This window comes from Cryptomeria japonica, chromosome 8 (assembly GCF_030272615.1).
Source record: "Cryptomeria japonica chromosome 8, Sugi_1.0, whole genome shotgun sequence".
NCBI classification, from domain to species: Eukaryota; Viridiplantae; Streptophyta; class Pinopsida; order Cupressales; family Cupressaceae; genus Cryptomeria; species Cryptomeria japonica.
Window position 1 is genome coordinate 333,087,215 of NC_081412.1, and position 16,708 is coordinate 333,103,922.

The following is a 16,708-nucleotide window of genomic DNA, read 5'->3' on the forward strand; positions in this document are numbered from 1 at the left end:
AAGACAATAATGGAGTAGCCCGAATCAGTCATATCAAAGGCCTTCTTGAGATCATTTTTGGATTTCTCAACCATTTCTTTTGAGCTGCTTGTGATAACGAAATCATCAACATATACATTAATGATCACAATATCCCCCCCTTGATCCTTGAGGTAGAGAGTTGGATCATATGGATGCCTAGGGAAACCGTGTTGTAATAGATGTTCATCAAATTTGATATACTAGGCTCTAGGAGCCTATTTGAGACCATATAGGGACTTGACAAGTTTGCACACCTTTTCTTCTTTATCAGGTGCAACATATCCCTCTGGTTGGGTCATATAGACCTCTTCTTTAAGGTCTCCATTAAGAAAGGCACTTTTTACATCCATTAGGTACAATTTCCATCCAAATTGTGTAGTTAAAGCAAAAATTATTCTAATGGTTTTTATTTTTGCCATGGGAGCGAAGGTTTCCTCATAGTCTATATCTTTTTTTTGGGCATAGCCCTTGGCGACAAGTCTAGCCTTATGTTTGTCTATACTACCATTTGCTTTATACTTTGTTTTGAAAATCCATTTACATCCAATTGCTTTCTTACCAGGTGGTAGATCATCAAGCTCCCATGTGTTGTTTTTCATCAGAGATTGATACTCTGACTCCATAGCCTATTTCCAAGGCTTTGACTCTAGTGCTTCCTGAACAGTGGATGGCTCAAAGTTATTAACAACAGAAGTCATTAGTGCAAAATTTACCTCATTGCGAGCCATGCTACGAGTCCTTGGTCTTGAGGTTGAAGTGTCTGGAACTCCATCTAGCTTTGCATCTCGAATGGTACTAGTATACCATTTTGGTAAAGGTTTTGTAAATCGTCACATGCTTACAATGTTGAAAACAGTGACAGTGCTCAATAGATCAATCAGTTATGGATTTTGGCCATTCTATCTTATTTTAACAAATTTTGTCTAGCTTTGTGCTTTGTTTTCCTCTATTTAGCATCAATAAATAATTGAAGAGTATTTTTCTAGCTGCTTTTTATTTCATATGATTATTTGAAAATTTGATGTTTGGCTAGGAGAGTAAATATCTTTCTTTTTGGAAGAAATCTTGTAGATTATTTATTACTTATGAAACCATTGGTAAATTTGGCTATTAATGGTGCTGCAGCTAGTTGTAGAGAAACTGTTGGCATCTGAAGGTACACGAAGGGAAGATTTGAGCAGAGATGAATTTGTAGCCAGGGTTTGGGAATGGAAGAGGAAGTATGGATTCTTTTAACCTAAGACAAATATTTGTGTTGCTAAGTTTTTATGGTGTTTTATTGTTCAAGCCATAGTTGGTTAACATCTGAATTTGACATCCTTACTTATTCTCACATCTAAAGTACTTCTTCCTTTGGACTATTGATAACTCCCATATGCATTTTTAGTCACTTGCACTTGTGTTTTTTTACAATCAGGATTGAATAAAGTTGTTAAGGCAAATTGTTAATGCAATTATTTTGTCCAAACTATGCTCTTTAGTGACATAATTAGGTTTATCAAATCGCTACTATTTTTGGCTTAGAGCTCAAGCAATTTTACACTTGTTTTAATACGTATATGTTACCTTAAAAAAGAACAATGGATGGCCCTCTAGAACAACAACCGCTTTGTCTTTCTCACAATGGTACATATATATATATTCGGATTTGGATATTGATGTATATGGGAAAAAATCTGGCTCTTTAGAATTTGTTGATTGCATCTCTGAATGATTTGCAAAATTGAAGTGGAGAGTTTGCATCATAATAACCTCCACTTCTTTTTCTAGGTATGGAGGCACCATTACAAACCAGCTCAGGAGATTAGGTGCATCATGTGACTGGAGTAGAGAGCATTTCACTCTTGATGATCAGTTGAGTCGTAAGTCATCATACCTATGAATCTCTGTTTTCATTTGAGAAAGATTTATGTATTTTCCAAGGTTAGTTTTCAAAATGAAAGCTAAAGGTTTATGTGAGTTAAAAGCAGTGCCAAGTTCATGATAATGAAATGGTGTATGTTATAATAGAGTGCTTTTAGCAAAGTAAAAAAAGAAGCCCTTCAATATTCTATTTTAGAAGGCTTAGTTTCTTTGGCAAATTGATCTTCTATTTTGTGGCATTTTTTCATGCTTAATTTTAGATTGTCGAAGCATACATGGTTTTGAACTTTTGATAACGTATCTTTCTTATAATGTATAACTTCTATATATTTTGATTTCAGAAGCTGTTGTGGAGGCTTTCATCCAGTTACATGAGAAGGGCTTGGTCTATCGAGGTATCCAGATTTTCTCTTTGTATTCTTAATTACGTGCATGCTTTTATCAGTCTCCCACTATTGAATTCTCGAGGGATGACTTGGCAACTTATTTTTGTTACAGCTGTGCTTTTCTCCTAGGATTATTTAATCTATTATTTGGAGTTATTGCTTTACTTCTTTATCAATGTTTATTCTAGGAAATTAAAATTTATTAATATTATTTAAGGTTGATGGTATCTTAGGGACTGTGTTGTATGACAACCTAATTATTCTAAGTATTTAAATGCAAACATGATTACACAAATCAGATTTCATGAGGACAGGCCTAGATGAATGAAGTGTTCCTGTTGAGATGTTAGACTCATAACTTTAAGAAAATTCCTTGAATTCTTTCACCTGGTTCTTTTATGATGCTCTTGAGAGGCACTTGGCACTTGACAAAGAACAGATTATTGAGGAATCTGCATTAATGATCCGCATGCATCGGGGGTATTGATAATCCAACTGTACTCAGAACAAAGATTTCGTACATGTTTACCTTTTTGAATACTATAGTTTTGCACACAAATAGAGCTGTAGAATAGGAAATAGAAATAAAGGAAAACATAAAAAAACCACAGAGAAATATAGACAAAAGTGATGTAGCATATTCATTGTGCCACTAAGCTAGAAACACTTTTTTGCAAGATTTGACAAAACTTAAACTAGTTTTTCATAAAAAACAATGCAAATGTTGCACCCCTGTTTTCCGAAGTGCAAGTCATGTTCCAAACCTTGTCTTGTTTTCTTCGCCCTGTGTGTAGATGTCATCTTTGTTGTCCTTTCTTGTATCTTCAAAGAATCATGGAAGGGAGGGATAGAAGTCATACTCAATTCCTTTGATATTCCAAACCTGATATTATTGAATTTTTACAAATATTTTCGTGAATGCATAAAGCCTCACACATTTTGATCACCTAGGTCGCGATGTGGGGAAAGTGAGAGAATATGACAGTGGGACAGTAGCTTGCTGGGGACAAGCCAGACAATTCTACAATGTATTCGATGCGGAAAATCAATAACGCCTTGGTGCATAGCCATCCAGACTTACAAATTCAAGCTATATGGTGGAGAACCACACGTATGATTACAATTTAATTGATAAAATAGTAAAATACTCTTCTAGTTCAATTCCAAGAATTATGACAAACAATTGTCCAACAGTATGAAATTAGACATTGTGTCAAATAGTCGGAATGTAAAATGAAAACACATAAAATTAATAACCAGATTGAGCTGATATGTATGATTCAAAATCTCTGAATGCAAATGGCTGTTTGCTACTAGATGTATGGTACTTCTTTGTAATTTTTTGCTTATGCCTACCAGAATGATTCCCAGCTAACATATTCTCCAGGGCAATCCAAACAATTGCTAAAGAAATACCATAATGCTGAATCATAACAGCCAATACCTGATAGATGTTATTCTGAAATTGGAGCTTATTGAGCACTATATATACTTATACCATATATTACCAGCAATAACAACAGTGAATAGATTCATAAACGTGAAAAATTACTAATCTATTACCATTTCTGTACAGCTGTAAGATATTGAAATTGACTGCTGCTAATGTATTCTATTGACTTACAGGCCTTAAATATTGCTGTGATCTCTTCCAAACTAATGAAGTCTTTGTTGAAGACTTTTAGGAATGTAAATTATCCATAGTTCCATGGAGTCCTGACAGGGGGAAGGGTTTTGGTGAAGGGGGACCAAGGGCCTAAGTTTAGGGATGGTGGGGGATGGGGCTGGGGAGGCGGCTCAAATACATATAATACTCAAAAAAATAAATATGGAAAGATGTATAAGAATCACAACTGAAAGCTTGACATACTAAGTAAATTACTAAATAGTATGTTGGTTGAAAATTTTGTACACTTGGGGAAATATACAAAATTGTGGTTTCAACCACAGCGTGTGAGTAAAACTCTCCTAATTAAGGGAAGACTCCCCCTATCTAACTACAACTTTGAAAATAAAATGGGATGGGACAGCAATCTTTCTTCTTCCTTCAAGAAAGACAATATCCTTTTCTCTCCACCGAAAATGATAGCGATTTGATATAAACAGCAGTAACCACTTTCAAAATCAAATGAGAGAAAGGAAATGAAGTTTCCTGAAAGTGTAAAGACTTCCGTCACTTCCTTCGGGACGGGACAACAATATCAAGCTCAAAAACTTGATTATGTGAAGTCCTATCTACCCTTTTCTATATTAATGCTATAAAGAACAAATTATAGCAGCTCAAAGACTGAAATATCTTATTCTTTTCTACTTAAAAGAATGTGAAGTAGTATAAGCTCAAAGACTTACAGCTATTTCTCACAAAATCTACTCCTAAATTCTCCTAAGAGAAAGTGAAAGCACAAAGACTTGCAGCTTCTCTCAACAAAATATTTATTTTAATCTATATTAACCTCAACTACTTGCATCACAAAGACTGCAAATCGGATGTGATTAAGCTCTTTGAGAAACACTTGCAAGAAAGATAATATAGAACACAAACTCAAGTATGTAGCACAAAGACTCAAAGCTTGAGCAATTTTCTTCTATTCCTTTCAATTCTTGAATATAAACATGAAAGCTCAAAGACTTCTTCGCTGTAAATTTGACAGAGTTTTTGCTTGCTTTTCAAAAGATAAAAATTACAATAGACCCCTCAAGTATTTATAGAAGAGGAGCCTTGAGAAAAAGGTGGGAGGATCCTAACTAACTTGAGAGATTCTCTCAACTACCAAGACTTATTCAAAAACTAACCAAGACTTATTCCAACTACAGTCCTAATTGGACACAACTTGTAGTTGCCTTGCATGTAATTACAAAAGTGCAAGTAATGTGTTAACTTGCTTTTTACAAAAAATACTTTTACATGTAACTTGTCAAAACAAAATTACAACTAAAGATTACAAAAGTGGGAAAATACAACTAAGTGTTGAAAAACACTTAAGTTGCAGCACGTGAAGACACGAATCCTTTAAACTTTGGGATGCTCATTTGTAGTTCCTCGGGATTCGGTTCATGGGTGTTCTTGGCAACAACCATGGTCTTCACAATAGTGTCATGACACCGGAGGAGCGCAGAGTTGTTTTTATCTAGGATAGACTGGATTTCATGCAAAAAGAGTTGGTGTTTCATCAACATTTGAATTGAAGCGACCGAGTATTGTTCACTCCTCCATTCATTATGAATCCTCATCTGTAAATCAGCAAGAACTTCTTCTTCTGGAATCAGCTCTTTATCCTGACTTAATATGTTGCAAGAGGCCCTTTCACAATGTGAGACAATATCTCAAAAAACTTCACCTTAGAATCTCTTTGCATCACCGATCTCCTCAATGAGGGATTTAAGAACAAGGGCCTTGTTTTCCAGGAGCTCTTCAAATTCCAAGTACATGACCCTAGAAGAGCTGATGGCATGCTCCTGTAAAACATTCAACTGTTGTTGGGGCATGGTACGCCAGATTGTCAAACTCTCTCCAACACTTTGCAAATTCTTTTTGAAAGTATCAGAAGTCTGATCGAGTTTCTCCTCAATGGTCTCTAACTTAAACATCATCTGAAAAATGTCTTTCATTACCTGTGCACATAGATCATGAAGCTGATCAACCCAGGAATCCAGTGCTTGTACCTTCTGAGCAGCCCTTTCCACTCCACAAATTTATTCTTGGGAACCAGAAAAACCTATGGAGTTACTCCCTTCAGCAGTAGGTTTTGTGATTTTATGAACGACTGCCATAAGATCTCGGTTTTCCTCTTCTAGCTTGTCTTTCTTTGCTAGAAGTTCATCACACCTTTGTACCAACGAAGCTACAGAAAACTGAGCATCATGTTTAATGACCTCATGCGTTTGTTTGCCCAACTTTATCCTTGTAACCTTATAATCAGCAGCTGACATTTCTTCAAGTGGCTTATCTGCAATAGGTTCCACAATTTCAGCTACCTTCATCTTGTTACTGTCAACAGTTACTCTGGAGATAGTCTTGGCCTTCTTAGCAACCTTGGATCTAGACTGTTTTAGTTGCTGATAATCAAAGGCATCAGGTGAGATTTCTTGCTTCTTCCTTTTTGGAGTAAAAGAGCTAAGCCATGGGGGTAAAGTCATCAACTCCCCTTCAGTAGCAGTTGTAGGCAAAGGAGAAGCAGTTTCTGTTTGAATCACCGTGGTCATCCTGGGAGGAATATTTGTTTGGACAACGACCACGGTTTGCGCAGTTATCAATGGGCATGTAGATTGCCTCATAAACTCTTCAAAATCAGAAGTGGAAGTATCAATTTCTGACAGTTGGATGCAAGTAGGAATATCCTTAGGAACTTCCAACACACTCTCTTGTTGATGATCAGGAGGTGGCTCGTATGCTGAAATGGGAATGACATTTTGAGGAGATTCATCCACAAGCAAATCAGGAGGAGAAAGAGGTGTCTCAATGGAAACTGGGGGAATGATCTCATGAGGCGAGTTTGAAACCGGAGACTTAGGAGCATCATCAGTTTGCTGCCCTTCTTCTGGATTATCTAGATCAACCACCTTAACATGAAATCGTGATTTTTCCTTCCCACGAATTGTTGTTTCCTTAGGAAGAAGCACTACTGCTTGACTTACTCGCAACTTGATCCTTGTGCCCGAAGACGATGCACCTTCCTTGTTGTCAATCTGAATCTCAGACTTACGTCCAAGAGGCCGCGTAGAATCATCTTCTTTTCCAATCTTGATTTATATAAGTCTAACAACATTATTTTTCAGCCATGCGTTGGTGTTAGCCAAGATAGGCTGAAATCTCTCAAGGATGGATATGCACTGTTTGTGTGACCATTGGATCAAAGGAAGTGGAGCTTCCTCAACCCTCCGAGAAATATACTCAGGATCAAGTACGTGCCCATTGTCAATCATCCCTTGTGGGATGTCTACCAAGTTCAAATCAACAATTTGCTCAAAAGTGAGCTTGCAGTAATCCATCTTTAGAACTTCGGCCTGTGTGCGGAGATCTATCCAGATATCTTCAATGCGATGCACGTGCACAAAGGATTTCTTGATTTTCTCCTTCATACCCCTGTAATCAAAATGAGCTCTAGTTTTAAACCTTTTGAGTTTAATTTCCTGCATTTCAGTCTCCATGGCCTTAGCTTTTACGGATGTGACAAGAGAATACCGACCAATTTTTAATGGGTTTGTTGTAGAGATCCCCATTCCAACCTTGTGTTTAGCAGACTGAAAAGTGTGGACAGCCATGATCTGTCTTCCCAACTCCATAAGAATGATCCTGTCAGTTGGGTATCTAGGAAGCATATTTGGCTGACCTCTATAGCATCCGATTCTCATATAGGTAAAGGTGGGGAACTGTGGAAACAAACATCCATACTCGCTCACCCTTTCCCATGCCTCATCTGATACTCTTTTGTTCCTCAGAGTTCTGTCAAACTGACACATGAAATATCCGAAGAATGCATCTTGGACTCTTTTGAAATGCAGTCTGTTGGGTCTCAAAGACAACTGATCGTAATATTCCCAAACTGGTATAAGTGAACGATCACCCTTGGTAGAAAGACTTGGAAAGTGTCTAAGTGATGCTGCCAAGTATACCAAATATGAGTTCATGTAGAAAGTCATGGTGGAAGGGACTGCTGCAAGTTATTTCGCACAAGGCATCGCTGATGACTTCTCCCCATGATATATGATGAGACTGCCTTATGAGCATGATGAACTGGTACATCTATGGCTCAAAGACATTAGAATGCTTGAGGCCCATCATCCTGCTGAGAAGGGTTATGGTGTCTCCTATCTCCCATTTGAAATTGCAGTGGTACAACTTAGCCCACCTTGAGAAGGAGGCTCGTGGCTCTTGGATCCACTTGTTGATATGTCGCTTGCAATCTTTTTCTCTCTTCACGTAATACTCAGCTACACTTTCTTTGTAGATTTCCATCTAAACAGGTGCGGGTGGTATTTTGAAAACCTTCTCAATTGTATTAGCATCAAGATGAATTATTGTCTCTCCATCATCATTTTTGATGACTCTTGTCTCTTTGTCAAAATGATGGGCGCAGGTGAGAACAAATTCAAGTTCTAGGGCAGCCACTGGGAAAGAAGACGCATGATGGATATGGCTGTCCAACAACCGCTGCATGTTGTTATCTTGTCAATCTTCCACCCTCTTGACAAACTCTGACATATCCACGTGTCCTATTTCCGTGTCTCTGATACGATCCAAAGGGGAAGAACCTTGGGAAGGTGCAACCTCGTTCTAATACTTGTCATACTTGTACTTCATCTTTTTTGGAACCGGAGATGATGACAAATCTGACATTGATTGGAAACCCGGAATACTTGAATGAAGACTTAAAAGTGTTAAGGCAACATCATAGTCAGCTGCAAATAACATTCTTCCTTCTTCAAAATGGGAAAAACTTCGATTCTTGAACTTCACGATTTTGTGAGAAGAAGAGGGGAAATATATGGAAATGGGAAAATCTTGACTTTGACCAATTTCGGATCTTGGGGAAATTTTTGCAAGTATACAAGTTGGAAAGAAAGTACATGCAATCGGATTTTTAAAACGCGAATGCAAGTACACTTGTAAATTTGCAAATGGAGAAATGGATGGAAAATGAGAATTTGACTTGTGGAAAATGACGGAAATGGAAAGTATGGATATGGGAAACATGAATGGATAGAAATGGGAAAATCCGGGAATGTCATTTTCATGAAAATGGGAAGAACTTTTCAACATGTAATCCGGATTTAAAATCCCGATTTTGAAAGGGGGGGGTATTTCACATCTTTTCAACTTGGAATTTCAATCATAAATGGTTAAATTCATTAACCGTAAGGGAAGAACAAAAATTTCCAGCCAGCTTGTAATCGGGATTTCAAATCTCGAATACAAGTAAAGAGGAAAAAAGGGGAAGAACAATGCAATTCAAAAATTGCATACCAAGGGGAAAAACTCTCTCACAAAAATCGATTTTTGGAGGAAGAACAACATATTTACAAAAATGCAACTTAAAAGGAAAACTAAGAAAACAAGAAAATAATAAAATGAAACAAGAAAGAAAGGAAAACATACCTTGAATGAAACTGAAAATGCTTCTCCAAAAATGCAATCAATCTTTGGAACAAAGAAACGGGACTCGGACTCGGCAAGGCCAACTCGGACTCGGACTCGGGACTCGGCGTCAGACTCGGCTCTAGACTCTGCTGGACTCAGGATAGTGAAAAACTCAAGAAATTTAGAGATTTTTAAATATTTAAAACTTGTTTCAGACACCCTTTATTGAATACACCTTAAAGACACAATAACATCATCAAACTCGGCTCATTTGATTACATACACAAGTATACATCAATCACATAAGCATAAACGCAAATTGTAGCTAAAGAAAATAACAAACATAGATATATAAATATTGTCAAATGTATACAATATTACAAAACTCATGGAATAAAAAATCCATGTCATCATATGATCATCATCAAATGTTTCATACAAATACCAAAGGTAAATACAACTACAAGTCTATGGCTCAGAGGAGCCTGCACTCTCCGGCCCCAGCCCCCTGCGAAGGTGTCTAAGGTAGGTCCTGGATGATTCGACTGCCATAGCCGCTCCCCGTGACACCATGCCATGCTCACCAACATCAGGAACATCCGTGTCACTATCTGCCTCTGAATCTCCTGTCTGTGCTCGTGCTCTCCGCTCCTCCTCTGCCATGGCTACAGTCTCAACCTCTATATCTACCTGGTCGATCCAATCAATGTCAGACTCGGAGGTTAAATTTTCTCTACTTCTATCGACGCAGTTTCCCCCATATTTTTCGACGGGGGTTTGGGGGCAGCGCCCCCAAGGTGGGGTTAAGGGGCAGCGCCCCTTGCGCACTCCCTGTCGCGATACAGGGCGAGGTCAAGGGGCAGCGCCCCGCGAGGCCAAAAATGCTTATTACAAGTCTGAATTAGGGTTTCTTTGAGAGTCTTCCTTAGGGCCTGGTTTTGCTCTTGTTGCTAATTGGGTCTTGCTTGGTGAGTGAGTATCATTCTTGAAGGTCCAAGCTAGGTCAAGTTGGTGAGTGATAAAGTCTGGAATGTCATCCTGATCTTCAAATGCCCTGAAATTTGGCTAAGTCTGGAATGTCCTGATCCTGAAATTTGACTAAGTCTGGAAAACTGAAGAATCCTCCAAAAACTAGATTTTGCAATATAACTCCTGGAGGCCCGAAACCACTCTCAAACATCCTGACAGTATATATGGAATATAACTTAAAGTATAAGAAAGAAGAAAGATATAAGGAAATGTCACTTATACTTAAATGTTATATACCATAAAATAATCCTGACGGAGAGACCAAAATGTCAAATTTCGCCCTTCCAAAAAAACTTTTTAAAATGTTTTTTTTTTGGTCATTTTATTAACCCAACCAGTAGCCGAGTTTGGGGCTCAGGACTCGCCGAGTCTGGCTATTTTGAGCCAAAATCGCCAACTCGGCGAGTCTGGCGAGTTTACTCTCCAGACTCGGCCGAGTCCGAGTCCGAGTCCGAGCCCCTGGGACTCGTTTGGCCTGACTCGGACTCGGACTCGCCGAGTTTGGGCGATTTCGGGCGAGTCTCGTTTCTCTGCTTTGGAATGAAGAAGACAATTCAATAAATAGAGACAATCAAAGATGCAAAACCCTAGCCACGTTTTTGCAAAAATGCCCAAAACTGAAAAACATGGCAACAAATGCATGAGAAATGGCATGGAAAATGTTTGAATCTTCTTTAACCCTCAACGCCTTATCACTCCAAGCCAAAACGATTCATACCATTGAAGATTCGTGGTATTCCAAATGGCAAAAAACGTGGTGGCTGTTATAAAGCTAAAAACCAGCAAACACAACCTCCATGTGGTGTGAAAGGTGTCCAATCATGCATGAAAATGGAGAGCAATCCTAAACGCCTTCCTCCTCCAACAAATTCTCCACAAAATTCGCCTTGAAATTTTCAACAAAAACGTTTTTCTTGCAAATCGGGTTTTTGGAGACAAATAGCAAGTTCGAATTTGCATGAACATGTGAAAATCGGGTTTTTTAGAAGATATAACAAGTTTTAATTTTCACTTTTTTCTCTACAAAGCTAAAATCGGGTTTTTTGGAACAAAATGCAAGTTTAAAATATCAAAAATGCACTTTATAAACAAAATCGGGGTTTTTAGACCAAAGTGCAAGTTTTAAATTGTCACTTTTTCAATTACAAGGCAAAATCGGGTTTTTGAAAGAGAAATGCAAGTTTAAAATCACTTGCAAAGGGGAAATAAAATCCCTACAAGAAGTTATAATTTACTTGCACACATGTAATAGGAATTTAAAATCCCTATTACATGTAAAAACCATTAAAGTAGGGTTTTTGGAAAGAACTACAAGTTTACTTGTAACTTAACCAAAAAATCCCTATTTTAACTTAAAAAAAGCCAAAAAACAATAAAAACAATAAAGGGGAAATTTAAAACGATTTACAAGTTTTCATTTTTTAAATAAAGTGCACATGAAATAAGCTAAAAATTTCCCTACAAAGACCAAAACAATGGAAAACATTAAAACTTGCAGTTCAAGGAAAACTCTCCACCTGCAGTCAGGGAGAAAAAACCCGAAATTGAAGGAAAGACATAGCAAACGAACCCAAAATGCGACGAAATTAGAAACGTAGTTCGAGGATGGATTGAGGATTAGGCTGGTCTAAGGATTAGTCAAAATTTTGCCTCGGGAAGTGTGCCAGAGTAAATTTTTCATTTTTTCACAAAAAATTTATATAATGGTCCTTCATTTTTGGAAACAAAAATGAGGACAACAACTGGCTCTGACTGGGGAATTCTTTCATTTATCCTTCAAGATTGTGAAAGAAAAAGAATCCAAAACTCTAAGTGCCTTCCTCTTATCCATTGGGTCACAGAGTCAAACAAAGCAAAAACAAACAAACAAAAGACAAAAAGCAAACAAGAAAAAGACATTATTTACAAGAAGTTACCTCGAATCTTCATTCAAAGTAATGCTTCAAATGCTGACCATTATAAGGCAGCGCAAATGGTGTACAATTATGATAGGCCAAGATAAAACTATCTTCTCCAGCAACACGGTGAATAGTGAAGGGTCGTCGCCAAAGAGAATCAAATTTGCCATGTAAATCTTTCGGTTCTCTTCGCTTATCCCAAAGCAAAACACGATCACCAACTTGGAATCCTCTTTGCTTTGCTTTCTTATCAAAAAGAACTTTGAGTTGTTGCTGATGCTGAGCAATTCGGTCCACTACTTGTAATCTTTGTTCTTCCAGCTGAGAAAGATACATGATCCTTTTGTCTAAAGCAGTCTCATAAGTTTGATCTTCGATTGCTTTAGCCAACTTAAGAGCAGGAAGTTCCAAAGTGATGGGTATTTCTGCATTGATCCTATAAAGAAGCTGAAATGGTGACATACCAATAGCCCTTTTGGGTGTAAGTCTGTCCGCCCATAAAGCATCGAAAAGAGCCTTATGCCAGGACCTTTGATTTTCCTCCACAAGCTTGTGAATAATAGTAATCAAATTTTTGTTACTAGATTCCGCCTGACCATTACCTTGGGGGTAATAATCGGATGAATGAGTTAACAAAATACTATATTCAAAGCAAAATTGTGAAATTTCAGAGGAAGAAAAGGTGGCTGCATTATCAGTCACGATTTTGAATGGAACACCAAATCTAGAAATAATATTCTCCTTAAGGAATCTGCACACTATCTCAGAAGTAGCGTTCTTTACCGGTATGGCTTTCACCCACTTGGTGAAATAATTTGTAGCAGAAAGGACATAAGAATGACCTGCACTTGAAGAAGGATTGATCACACCAATGAAATCAATGCCCCATTGACGGAAAGGCTCTTCAACAATAACCGGCTTCAAAGGTAACGCTGCAAGCTTTTGTTTACCCACAAACTGCTGACAATGTATACATTTACGCAGCCATCTAAAAGCATCTTGAAAGAGAGTAGGCCAATAATACTTAGCTCTCAAAATTTTGTGAGCAGTCACTAGTGCAGAAAAATGACCACCACAAGCCTTGTCATGGAAAGATTCCTGCAATTTGGTTTGTTGTGCTCTATCAACACAACGAAGGAAAGTACCATCAATTGCTCTTTTGTACAGACCAGTATCCCATAATACAAAGTTCGCAGCTTTCAATTTGATACTTCTTTTTTCCTTGAATGACAAATGTTGTGGACATTCACCATAAGTGAAGAAAAATGCTATATTAGAGTACCATTCATCAGCAGTACTGACAAACAACACCTTGGGAAGATCTTCAGAATCATCCAATTCTCGCTCCTTTGGAATACATTCCGCCATCAGCTGACAGAGTCCTCTTCCTCGAACAAGCTTTGTAGGCTTAATCTCCAAATCATACTCTTGGATTTTAGCAATCCAATTCCCTCTTTTTGTGCCAAACTCCTGTTGTGTTAAGATAGACTTGACTGATGTATCAGGAACTAACACAACGGTATGAGAATTCAAGCTGTAAAAATAGAAGTTTTTGACTACTTTGACAACCGCATAGGCATTCTTCTCAATTGAGGAATAATTGAGTTCATGAGACTTTAAAGGACAACTCATGAAAGCTATAGGAGATTCAATCCCTTCTGAATTTTTCTGCATCAAAATAGCCGACATAGTATGCTCGGAAGGGTAACTATACATGATGAACTCCTTGGTGTAGTTGGGACAAACCAACACAGGTGCATGAGCAATCGCATCCTTGATTTCATTGAATGCATCTTTTCCTTTAGAATTCCAATGGAAAACGGTCTTTCCTTTCATCATATCCACAATATGACGAGTCTTTTCTGCAAAGTCAGGAATGAATCTCCGCAGAAAATTTACCTTACCAAAGAAGGAATGAACAACAGTCTTATTAGATGGCAAAGGGAGATTTTGAATAGATTTAACCCTCTTAGGATCAATTTTTATTCCCTCCTTGGAAACAATATGACCAAGAAGTTTTCCCTCGGTTACCCCAAATATTGACTTCTTGGGATTAAGGGAGATGCCATGCTTACGACATCTTTCAAGAACATCTTGTAAATGAAAAAGGTGATTCTCACGATCTTTAGAAAAAACAGTAAAATCATCAAGATACACTACAATATATCTTCCCACAGTACCACAGAAAGCCAAGTCCATAGCTCGTTGGAAAGTAGCTCCTGCATTGATCAACCCAAAAGGCATTCTGCGGTAGGCAAATGTACCCCATGGAGTAGTAAATGCAATCTTATGTTGATTAGGTTCACTAACCTCAATCTGATTGTATCCCGAAAATCCATCTAACATAGATAGCATCTCGGAACCTATCACCGTTTGCAAAACTTGATCCATGATTGGCAATGGATAATTGTCCTTGAGTGACAGTTGATTAAGATTTCTGAAATCCACACAAATACATATTTCTCCATTCTTCTTACGCATCGGCACTATATTTGCCAACCATGTTGAATGATGGATGGGAAAGATAATCCGAGCATCAAGCATTTTTTGGATTTAAGAAAAAATGGTACCTGGAATTTTTGGATTGTACTGGCGCTGCTTCTGTCTGAAAGGTTCTGCACCAAGCTCGAGGGGAATATCATGCTGCACTTCCTTAGGTTGAAAGGATTTTAGATCATCGTATGAATATGCCAAGACATCACGGTATTGGCGCAAAAGTTGAATAAACTGATCTCTTTCATTTGAAGTGCAGTTATTGCCAATATTGACAAATTTGAGATCTTCATCTGAGCCAATATTATATTTCTCATATCCCATAGGAGAATCAACACTTTCTTGTTGCCGCCTCTTGATATAATGATCATGTTGATCGAAAAGTTTTTCAAGAGAAACCAACCCCTTGGGAATCTTATTTCCTTTCAGCGGAAGAATATTTTCATCCGACTCGGATGATGTTTCAGACGTTGAATTTGATGACGAAGAAGTAGGAGAATTACTTCCTTCGAAATACAGGTTGTTGAAACCATCTCCTGCTTGTAGGAAATTATTAATCTGCTTACCATCATTGAAGATCTGCCAATGCTCCCGATTGTCAAGCACACTAGGTCTGCAGATTAAATCAATAATATATTTATCTTGTCTGTAGATTAAATCAATAATATATTTATCTTGACCAAAGTCAAGATGAGGAAGCAACAAAGTAGCTGAAACAACAAGGGAATTAGCCCTGTCATTATACTCACGAGGAACAACTGAGATATTAAAAGAATCAAAATCTTCAATATTTTCCCACACCAAATTGCGGTAATGCTTGAGTCTATCATTCTTAGTTTGATATATATTCCTCACTTAACAAACAATTAATTCTGCATCACCTTGGGCGTGAAGATTTCTGATTCCCCTTTTCAATGCAACGCTCATCCCTAACAAAAGTGACTCATATTCAGCCGTATTGTTAGTATTAGCAAATTGCAACTTGAAAGAGTAAGGGAAGATCTCTCCCTTAGGAGATATAAGAACTACACCAGCCCCGGATCCATTCATAGCGCAGCTACCATCAAACTCAAGAGTCCAAACGTCATTTGAACTATTGTCCTCATTAGAATGACTAGTACTACCCTCATCCGAAACGGATGCATCATGAGAAGAAAAATTGTCATCTTCTTCCATAAGAGAAGATGAACTCTCCTCTTGTGTAGGTGAAGAGTGAAACTCTTCTTGTTGAGAAGGAAATGAAATATTTTCATCAGCAACAGGAGATGAGACTTCTTCAACCATAACATATGAATTGGAAGACCCATCTTCCGATGCTTGATCTTGATCAGTATCAACAAATTTTTCATTTGCTGAAAGTAGTGATATGTCGAAGCTGCTAGAAGGATAATCTTCAGCAAATTCTGAAATTTCATCTATATGGAGATAATAATTCCCAAAACCCGAAGATTCAAAAAGAATCTGAGCATGGAGATCATTAGACTTGACAACCGTGTACTTGGTTTCTCTTTTAGGAATTAGCTTCTGCACAACACCTTTGATAGGTATTCTTGCTTCCGTCATATCCATGTTGAGTTCACCTCCAACATCCTTGCAAAAATTACGGCCAAGTAACATTCCATATGACGTAGGAATGTCAGCTACCAAAACAATCATCTTTATTTTATTATCCGGAAAAGCTGCAAATGCAAATTGAGCATCTTTGATTTGCCCAATAAGAGGCATTTGTTTGTTTTCCATGGAAGAACAATGACCAAAAGTTTTGGTCAAGGTCAGCCCCAAAGCTTGAGCAACTTTAGCGGGCATGACGTTATCAGAAGCACTAGAATCCAAGACACAATTGCTCAATTGAAAACCATTAATCAATAGGGAAATGTAAAAAGGTTCTATTTTTTCTTGGGTGGTAGATGGAATGGTCACCAAATGATTGGGCAAATTCT

The 16,708-nt window shown here is 37.8% G+C and overlaps 1 protein-coding gene across 4 annotated transcripts in view; it reads left to right on the forward strand.

The window, feature by feature from the left end:
• LOC131061526 (valine--tRNA ligase, chloroplastic/mitochondrial 2) overlaps positions 1–16,708 on the forward strand; it is a 304,617-nt gene that overhangs the window by 27,970 nt on the left and 259,939 nt on the right. For all 4 annotated transcript variants that reach the window (XR_009110548.2, XM_057995258.2, XM_057995259.2 and 1 more), the window contains exons 4-6: positions 1,147–1,241; positions 1,792–1,883; positions 2,226–2,279. Coding sequence is in view for 3 of the 4 variants with exons in the window: in XM_057995258.2 (XP_057851241.1) it covers positions 1,147–1,241; positions 1,792–1,883; positions 2,226–2,279 (241 nt within the window). In the remaining variant the exon portion in view is untranslated. The remainder of the gene's footprint in view (positions 1–1,146; positions 1,242–1,791; positions 1,884–2,225; positions 2,280–16,708) is intronic.